The sequence below is a fragment of the Oncorhynchus keta genome, chromosome 33 (genome assembly GCF_023373465.1).
Source record: "Oncorhynchus keta strain PuntledgeMale-10-30-2019 chromosome 33, Oket_V2, whole genome shotgun sequence".
In the NCBI taxonomy this organism is placed as follows: Eukaryota; Metazoa; Chordata; class Actinopteri; order Salmoniformes; family Salmonidae; genus Oncorhynchus; species Oncorhynchus keta.
The window spans coordinates 22,281,590-22,291,325 of NC_068453.1; the positions used below are offsets into that span (position 1 = coordinate 22,281,590).

General features: G+C 44.7%; 2 protein-coding genes across 2 annotated transcripts in view; one reads left to right on the forward strand and one right to left on the reverse strand.

Moving 5' to 3' along the window:
- Positions 1–9,571, forward strand: part of LOC118366394 (FGFR1 oncogene partner 2 homolog) — a 112,468-nt gene extending 102,897 nt beyond the window's left edge. The window contains exons 2-6 of the mRNA XM_035749027.2: positions 6,812–6,965; positions 7,089–7,206; positions 8,597–8,739; positions 8,852–8,965; positions 9,082–9,571. Coding sequence (XP_035604920.1) covers positions 6,812–6,965; positions 7,089–7,206; positions 8,597–8,739; positions 8,852–8,965; positions 9,082–9,219 — 667 coding nt within the window. The 3' untranslated portion in view covers positions 9,220–9,571. The remainder of the gene's footprint in view (positions 1–6,811; positions 6,966–7,088; positions 7,207–8,596; positions 8,740–8,851; positions 8,966–9,081) is intronic.
- On the reverse strand, positions 179–3,139 carry LOC118366395 (mediator of RNA polymerase II transcription subunit 21-like). Its single transcript, XM_035749028.2, has 4 exons — positions 2,951–3,139; positions 2,543–2,657; positions 1,885–1,985; positions 179–669 (listed from the first exon to the last, which is right to left on the reverse strand). The coding sequence occupies exons 1-4, from the start codon at positions 2,990–2,992 to the stop codon at positions 490–492; spliced, it is 438 nt and encodes a 145-aa protein (XP_035604921.1). The 5' UTR covers positions 2,993–3,139; the 3' UTR covers positions 179–489.
- Positions 9,572–9,736: the final 165 nt, after the last annotated feature.

Here is a 9,736-nt window from a genome sequence, read left to right on the forward strand (position 1 = left end):
GTAAAGCGTTATTATTTTCTGGCATGCAGCATGTAAAATGGGCTTCTATCAATTTAGGATAGTTATTTTTACCAGTTTCTTTCAGTATGTACAAAAATGTCTACCAACAGCAGTCAGCAGACCCTGAACTAGCAACCTCAAAATAACCAGGGTTAAGAAAATGACAGCAGATGTTGACGCCGGAGCAGTGCTGTTTAATCCAAAATAGAGTGTGCTAAGAAAAAGACAGAGTAAACAGTTCCTTTCTGGCAGAACTCAATGTCCTTGTGTAAAGGAACATGTGGGTTCATGGTCTCACTGAATTCCCCAAGCACCAACTTCCCAATGTCCCATCACATATTGCAAAAAGTATTTTCCATAGATTCACCTCCTTGAGAGGTCAGCTGTTCAGGTGGGCTCTTTATTTGATTTCCTGCACATATTTGCACCCTCTGGTGTGTGTATGTGAGAAAGTGATGTGAGAATGTCTTTGCTCCATGTTGTGTGGGGTCATGATTCAGGCGGTGTGGTCTGGTTGGGCCCTCCACTGCGAGTACGAAGTTGTGACTGAGCAATATCAGCCAGGGCGCTTTGGATCTTCTCCAGTAGCAAGTCCCCTCGGTATACCACCTCTTCGAGACGTGCCGCTGCATCATGATTCTCCTCCTCCAACTGCCGCAGACTGGCCGCCTAGGGAGAGGGGCAGGGAGTAAGATAAGAAAGGTGAGAGAGGGGGTGAGGGGAAAAAGAGGAAGCAAAGAAAGTTGATCAAATCTCCATACAAAATGCATAGAAATTGTAGTTATTTGAGCATGAACTCATTGAAGTAATGTGTGCCAAAGTGAGAGTGGAGAGTCAATATTCCCACCTACACTTCTTATAAGGTGATTTACCAAAGCTATTTGTTTGTATGTCCGGGGCAGGGCTATGGTAACTAGAGGTTGACCGATTATGATTTTTCAACGCCGATACCGATTATTGGAGGACCCAAAAAAAAAAACGATACCGATTAAATTGGACGATTTATAAAAATAAAAAAATGTATTTGTAATAATGACAATTACAACAATACTGAATTAACACTTATTTTAACTTAATACAATACATCAATAAAATCAATTTAGCCTCAAATAAAATTAAACATGTTTAATTTAAATATATAAAGCAAAAACAAAGTATTGGAGAAGAAAGTAAAAGTGCAATATATGCCATGTAAAAAAGCTAACGTTTAAGTTCCTTGCTCAGAACATGAGAACATATGAAATCCGGTGGTTCCTTTTAACAGGAGTCTTCAATATTCCCAGGTAAGAAGTTTTAGGTTTTAGTTATTATAGGAATTATAGGACAATTTCTCTCTATACGATTTGTAGAGCGTTGGACTAATTAACTGTAAGGTTGCAAGATTGAATCCCCCAAGCTGACGAGGTAAAAATCTGTCATTCTGCCCATGAACAAGGCAGTTAACCCACCGTTCCTAGGCCCTCATTGAAAATAAGAATGTGTTCTTAACTAACTTGCCTAGTTAAATAAAGGATAAATAAAGGTGTAAAAAAAATATATGTCCAAATCGGTGTCCAAAATACCGATTTCCGATTGTTATGTATAGACTTGAAATCGTCCCTAATTAATCGGCCATTCCAATTAAATCGGTCGACCTCCAATGGTAACCAATGCTAATGATAGCCACTTACAAGTCTGACTTGGATTGCAACTGAAGTAGTTACAGATTCCAGCCAATCCTCCCCAGGCCCCACACGCTATTTCCAAAGTAAGAGTATAGCAATACAGAATTAGAAGTGAACTATCGCTTTCACTTGAAAGAATGTACTACAATAATTTTCAACATGGAAATGGCACTCCAGTTGGTTGTTTTCCACTCCCGTTGAGTAAATTCAGCCTCCATACCTGTAGAGCTGCCGTGGACTCCTCACTAGGCAGTGAGTCAATCAGCACGTCCACATCCTTAGCTGTCCGGGCAATCAGTGCAGCAAATAGTTGGGCATACTCTAGGGAAAAAAAAACAACCCCATTTCAAATTAAAAGGTGTAATCCGTAAACTTTTCATATGCAAATAGCGCTGTCCGGTCAATGTCATGATTTCTGACAAATTGTAATATATTTGTGCAACATGAGATTAAATTTGTATCAGCAAAGTGTCAAATTACTCACATTGCTAGTGGCTAACAATGTAAGGGAATGGCAAGGGTGTGTCTTGAAATTGGGTCACCCTGTCCCAAGGCAAACACACTGACCACTACTCCAACTTGGGGAAGGTTGTAACAGACTTACATTGGCTAGGTTCCTTATACAAACCCCTCAGAACTGGAAGCACTCAAACTTTCTTTCAAGGGCCCTCCTATGTCTGTCCTTACCTCCAAACAGCATCGCAGGAGAGTACATCAGAGAAATAGAATCAAGGATTCCATTTCTGTGGAGTACAACCCACTTCTGCCACCAGTGCATTGTTGGTTAACCTGTTGTATTCGGCGCATGTGACAAATAACATGTCGATTGAAGCAAACGGTGGTATCCCACTTGGATCTAATATCTGACAGATCCTTACCCTCAGTGGGGTTCGATGGCTGGTCCTTGTTTATTGCTGTCTGTATGTTGCTGAACGAAGCTGGCGGCGCACACTGCTGCAGCACCCCGATTGCGTTGCAAAACTGATCAGCAAGCTGAAGGACATCAAAAACACATGTCATTAACATATTGTCACGAGAGAATATTGATTTAACACAATCATAAGACATTACATAACGCGATTATTTGTTAGGTCGCTAAAGTTAAATCAGCAAACCTTGCAACCGAGAACCAATAAAAGATAACTTAGCCAACTAGCTAGCTGTCATTATTCAGCCTAGTCCGCTTCCAAATACTAAATCAGTCAGTCTAAACGTGACATGACAATTTGCTGAGCATGAAAAAAATTGTGGGGTGTACTAATAGCTACATGAAAAATGAATCATACAGAATTGACTGCATCTTGAAGTTGCGTTAGCCTGTCCGCCATCTTTGTTGTTTCTCCCTCTCCTTGGATTTCCGGACAGACAAGACGTTTCTTAGCGGGTTGTTGCCATCCGCAGGTTGGAGTTGTGTCTGTCCGGAAATCCAAGGAGATATGTATATATACTTGGATTTCATCATTATACTTTTTTTTAATGTAACCTTTATTTAACTATATAATGTATATAATGAAATCAGTATCCGAAAGGGGGAAAGTGTCTGATAGACCGACTTATTCTAACTGGAATATAGGAGGCGATGCTATCCAGTTTGACTGTTGCGCAGCGCTTCTGATCTGAAGAACGTGCCCATACATTTCCCAGACTGCAGCAGTAACAACAGGAAGTGTATCGCTTGGCTAAGGAGTTTATCGCTAAGGTAAATCTACGAGTATTGGTTTGTTTTATGTGTAATTTCACTTTTCTTATGACAGCTAAGTATATCAAATTACAATTAAATACAATGCCAACATTAGACTCTTTCAGCTTTTGTTTGCTTGTGTTTTCAGTGACCGATTCACCTGATTTCCGTAGCATTTAAATAGCTAACCTTGTTGATCCGCTAGCTGTAACGACAGCTAGCTACTATCTGACCGACAACTGCCCAACTACACCATTCCGATTAAGCGTGCTTGGAAGGAAAGGTAGGTTATCAGCTAGCTAAAGTACTCTGTAAGAATATTGTACAAACATCCTTCTGATGTCCACTGGTCAGAGACAAACTCTGAAGGTTAGCTGTACCAGGGGCGTATTCATTAAGCCGATCCTAAACGGAAGCAAACGGGGCAGGACCTACCTTAACTTGTCCAGTAGAAACTCTCGTTTTTCTTTGTTTGGTTCTTAAAGGGTAACGGTTTACGTAATGAATACGCCTCTGCTGACCGGGAGATACGAGTTAGCTAGCTACTTAGGCAGTAAAGGTACATGAATGAGGGATCAGATCATGATGTTTAGTATTGTTTGGATATGGTGACTGTCAGAATTTTAGTCCATGCATTTTGACAAGCTCAGGACCTATGTGCCAAGATCTGAGTCAGGTATTTATGTCATGGATGCCAAGATGTAGCCTTGCATGATGAGTAACTTTGCCTTAGATCTTAAGTCTTCCTCTAAGTTACTTTAGGACTGATTTGATAAATATGGTTGGATCTCCTTCTAGTCTAGCACATTCTTATACCAATTCAATGCTTTCAAATCCTTCAAATCAAGTTTTATTTGTCACATACACATGGTTAGCAGATGTTCATGCGAGTGTAGCGAAATGCTTGTGCTTCTAGTTCCGACAATGCAGTAATAACCAACAAGTAATCTAACTAACAATTCCAAAACTACTGTCTTATACACAGTGTAAGGGGATAAAGAATATGTACATAAAGATATATGAATGAGTGATGGTACAGAGCAGCATAGGCAAGATACAGTAGATGGTATCGAGTACAGTATATACATATGAGATGAGTATGTTAACAAAGTGGCATAGTTAAAGTGGCTAGTGATACATGTATTACGTAAGGATGCAGTAGATGATATAGAGTACAGTATATACGTATGCATATGAGATGAATAATGTAGGGCATGTAACATTATATTAGGTAGCATTGTTTAAAGTGGCTAGTAATATATTTTACATCATTTCCCATCAATTCCCATTATTAAAGTGGCTGGAGTTGAGTCAGTGTCAGTGTGTTGGCAGCAGCCACTCAATGTTAGTGGTGGCTGTTTAACAGTCTGATGGCCTTGAGATAGAAGCTGTTTTTCAGTCTCTCAGTCCCAGCTTTGATGCACCTGTACTGACCTCGCCTTCTGGATGATAGCGGGGTGAACAGGCAGTGGCTCGGGTGGTTGTTGTCCTTGATTATCTTTATGGCCTTCCTGTAACATCGGGTGGTGTAGGTGTCCTGGAGGGCAGGTAGTTTTCCCCCGGTGATGCTTTGTGCAGACCTCACTACCCTCTGGAGAGCCTTACGGTTGTGGGCGGAGCAGTTGCCGTACAAGGCGGTGATACAGCCCGCCAGGATGCTCTCGATTGTGCATCTGTAGAAGTTTGTGAGTGCTTTTGGTGACAAGCCGAATTTCTTCAGCCTCCTGAGGTTGAAGAGGCGCTGCTGCGCCTTCTTCACGATGCTGTCTATGTGAGTGGACCAATTCAGTTTGTCTGTGATGTGTATGCCGAGGAACTTAAAACTGGATAGGGGGGTGTTCCCTCTGCTGTTTCCTGAAGTCTACAATCATCTCCTTAGTTTTGTTGACGTTGAGTGTGAGGTTATTTTCCTGACACCACACTCCGAGGGCCCTCACCTCCTCCCTGTAGGCAGTCTCGTCGTTGTTGGTAATCAAGCCTACCACTATTGTGTCGTCCGCAAACTTGATGATTGAGTTGGAGGCGTGCATGGCCACGCAGTCGTGGGTGAACAGGGAGTACAGGAGAGGGCTCAAAACGCACCCTTGTGGGGCCCCAGTGTTGAGGATCAGCAGGGTGGAGATGTTGTTGCCTACCCTCACCACCTGGGGGCGGCCCGTCAGGAAGTCCAGTACCCAGTTGCACAGGGCGGGGTCGAGACCCAAGGTCTCGAGCTTGATGACGAGCTTGGAGGGTACTATGGTGTTGAATGCCGAGCTCTAGTCGATGAACAGCATTCTCACATAGGTATTCCTCTTGTCCAGATGGGTTAGGGCAGTGTGCAGTGTGGTTGAGATTGCATCGTCTGTGGACCTATTTGGGCGGTAAGCAAATTGGAGTGGGTCTAGGGTGTCAGGTAGGGTGGAGGTGATATGGTCCTTGACTAGTCTCTCAAAGCACTTCATGATGACGGAAGTGAGTGCTACGGGGCGATAGTCGTTTAGCTCAGTTACCTTAGCTTTCTTGGGAACAGGAACAATGGTGGCCCTCTTGAAGCATGTGGGAACAACAGACTGGGATAGGGATTGATTGAATATGTCCGTAAACACACCGGCCAGCTGGCATGCGCATGCTCTGAGGGCGCGGCTGGGGATGCCGTCTGGGCCTGCAGCCTTGCGAGGGTTAACACGTTTAAATGTTACTCACCTCGGCTGCAGTGAAGGAGAGTCCGCATGTTTTCGTTGCAGGCCGTGTCAGTGGCACTGTATTGTCCTCAAAGCGGGCCAAAAAGTTATTTAGTCTGCCTGGGAGCAACACATCCTGGTCCGTGACTGGCCTGGTTTTCTTCTTGTAGTCCGTGATTGACTGTAGACCCTGCCACATACCTCTTGTGTCTGAGCCGTTGAATTGAGATTCTACTTTGTCTCTATACTGACACTTAGCTTGTTTGATAGCCTTGCGGAGGGAATAGCTGCACTGTTTGTATTCGGTCATGTTACCAGTCACCTTGCCCTGATTTAAAAGCAGTGGTTCGCGCTTTCAGTTTCACGCGAATGCTGCCATCAATCCACGGTTTCTGGTTAGGGAATGTTTTAATCGTTGCTATGGGAACGACATCTTCAACACACGTTCTAATGAACTTGCATACCGAATCAGCGTATTCGTCAATGTTGTTATCTGACGCAATACGAAACATATCCCAGTCCACGTGATGGAAGCAGTCTTGGAGTGTGGAGTCAGCTTGGTCGGACCAGCGTTGGACAGACCTCAGCGTGGGAGCTTCTTGTTTTAGGTTCTGTCTGTAGGCAGGGATCAACAAAATGGAGTCGTGGTCAGCTTTTCCGAAAGGAGGGCGGGGCAGGGCCTTATATGCGTCGCGGCAGTGAGCAAGTGCACATTCTAGGGAGAAGGGGGAGAAATGTAATGATGTATTCATGTTTGGTGAGGCTTTGGAGTGACATCTTAACCTTATTTATTTTCCTTCCAGTGTATTTATTCAAACAGAGATGTCGTGTTCATTAGAAAATGTATTGTCAGACGCCAAGTCGCTGGTGGAAAGACTCCGCAACCATGACAATGCAGCGGAGGTACTTATCGAACAGACAACGTCGCTTAACAAGAGGGTGGAGGCCATGAAACAGGTAATGCCAATGTCACTGTTGGTGCAGCTCTTTTGATTGGTGTTGGAAAGGGTACACACTTGCCTTTAACCAACCTTTGTTGTATGAGCTGAGATGACTGGAGTTCTATGTATCTATTTGCAGTATCAGGAGGAGATTGAGTCGCTGAACCAGGTGGCCCGACATCGGCCCCGTTCCAGCCTCGTCATGGGCATCCAGCAGGAAAACCGGCAGATCCGTGACCTACAGCAGGAAAACAAAGGTAGCGCAGTGTGTGTGTGTGAGAGAGTGCGATAAGCTGAAAAACAAATTCAAATCAAAGTTTATTTATCAAGTGCACCGAATACAACACCTTACAGTGTGGGTAAGAACTGTCGAGAAGCCTTTTTGTCCTAGACTTGGCACTCCGGTACCACTTGCCATGCGGTAGTAGAGAGAACAGTATATGACTGGGGTCTTTGACCATTTTTAGGGCCTTCCTCTGACACTGCCTGGTGTAGAGGTCCTGGATGGCAGGCAGCTTTGCCCTATTGATATAATGGGCCATACGCACTACCCTTTGAAGTGCCTTGCGGTCGGAGGGCGAGCAATTGCCGTACCAGGCAGTGATGCAATCGGTCAGGATGCTCTCGATGTTGCAGCTGTAGAACATTTTGAGGATCTGAGGACCCATGCCAAATCTTTTTAGTTTCCTGAGGGGGAATAGGCTTTGTCGTGCCCTCTTCACAACTGTCTTGGTGTGTTTGGACAAATCTAGTTTGTTGTGGATGTGGACACCAAGGAATTTGAAGCTCTCAACCTGCTCCACTACAGCCCTGTCTATGAGAATGGGGACGTGCTCGGTGCTCCTTTTCGTGTAGTCCACAATCATCTCTTTAGTCTTGGTTACGTTGAGGGATAGGTTGTTATTCTGGCACCACCCTGCCAGGTCTCTGACCACCCCATAGGCTGTCTCGTCGCTGATCATGCCTACCAATGTTGTGTCATCAGCAAACTTAATGATGGTGTTGGAGTTGTGCCTGGCCATGCAGTCGTGGGTGAACAGGGAGTACAGGAGGAGACTGAGCACGCACCCCTTGGGAGCTCCAGTGTTGAGGATCAGCGTGGCAGATGTTTGCTACCTACCCTCACCACCTGGGGGTGGCCCGTCAGGAAGTCCAGGATCCAGTTGCAGAGGGACGTGTTTAGTCCCAGGTTCCTTAGCTTAGTGATGAGCTTTGAGGGCACTGTGGTGTTGAACGCTGAGCTGTAGTCAATGAACAGCATTCTCACGTAGGTGTTCATTTTGTCCAGGTGGGAAAGGGCAGTGTGGAGTGCAATAGAGATTGCTTCATCTGTAGATCTGTTTGGGCGGTATGCAAATTGGAGTGGGTCTAGGGTTTCTGGGATAATGGTGTTGTGAGCCATCACCAGCCTTTCAAAGCACTTCATGGCTACGGACGTGAGTGCCACGGGTCTGTAGTCATTTAGGCAGGTTGCCTTTGTGTTCTTGGGCACAGGGACTATGGTGGTCTGCTTGAAGCATGTTGGTATTAAGCTACTCTGTTTATTGGTTTCATAATACAGGGATATTACCAGTTGAAAAAGTACCCTGTCTGGATAAATCCACAGAAGTGTGAGTATGTGTGTATCCATGTCTTCTCTCCCTGCAGAGTTGAGAACATCTCTGGAGGAACACCAGTCGGCCATAGAGCTCATCATGACTAAATACAGGGAGCAGGTATTCAGACTCCTCATGGCCAGTAAGAAGGACGACCCAGCCATCGTCACCCAATTAAAGGAGCAGCACACCACTGTAAGTGACCCACCTTCTTCTAGTGTCACATCATACTCAGGAGCTACCCTTTCCTCTTGTATTGAGGAAGTTCAATGCAAATATTTATATAGTTTCTATTTTGACTCTGCAGGAAATGCAAGCACACATAGACAAGATCAATGAGATGGCTACAGTGATGAGGAAGGCTATCGAAGTGGATGAGGGGAGGTTGTGTGAAGACGAGGAGAGGATTAAGCAACTAGAGGTGAGTCACACAGGTTGTCTGTATTCTCACTGTTTACTAAAAGCATTGACCAAATATTAACAGTACTACTATTTCAAACATACATTTTTAATAGTATGCATGTTTTTTTTGGGCAGCTGGAGAACAGTGGTCTTCGTGAGCTGCTAGGGATCAGTCGAGAGGCCTTCCTAGTTCTGACGAGAGAGGAGGCCTCGGATAGCACATCCCTGTCTGGCCTGTTGACCAGCGCTGACATCAGCCTCCGGAAGAGTTAGGCCCACACCAGCACTAGCTTGGTGTGTGTGTGTGTATATATATATATATATATGCCCCCTCGCTGCCACCTTGTACAGCCCATGCCCCCCAATCACCTACAGCCACACAAACTCCCAGAGGGCACTCGACAATGAACGAAGCCCCAGGTCATACTGCCGCCCACCTGTCACACTACAATGGAGGTATACATTAGGAAGCCTCTGAGACAAATGGGAAAATCCTCCAGCGGTATGGTCTGTCATGCAGTTTTTGTGTTGGCATGCATTGTGCTATCTGATGAGCCTGTGGGGTTTTAAAGTGTGAATGAGTGAAAGTGCTGCTGTTGAATGACAATAAAACACTTGAAAGGAACATGTTAAAGTTTGGCTAGTGCTGAAACCCAGCTGAAACCCAGTGGTGGAAATACCGTATGCGTGAACAGGGCTCGTTTGAATGCACAACTTACTGTATGTAGACTAAATTGGACCTTATGGTTGCACCATGATACATTACAATGTAACTGATGACACATTTTGG

What these genes read in the sequence shown, in the direction of transcription:
- LOC118366395 (XM_035749028.2), bottom strand. Translation starts at nt 2,992, where the DNA reads ATGGCGGACAGGCTAACGCAACTTCAAGATGCAGTCAATTCT. An exon ending in TTCAAGATGCAGTCAATTCT is followed by an intron (nt 2,658 to 2,950) that starts GTATGATTCATT and finishes GATGTCCTTCAG; the next exon opens with CTTGCTGATCAGTTTTGCAA. An exon ending in AGTCCACGGCAGCTCTACAG is followed by an intron (nt 670 to 1,884) that starts GTATGGAGGCTG and finishes CCCTCTCCCTAG; the next exon opens with GCGGCCAGTCTGCGGCAGTT.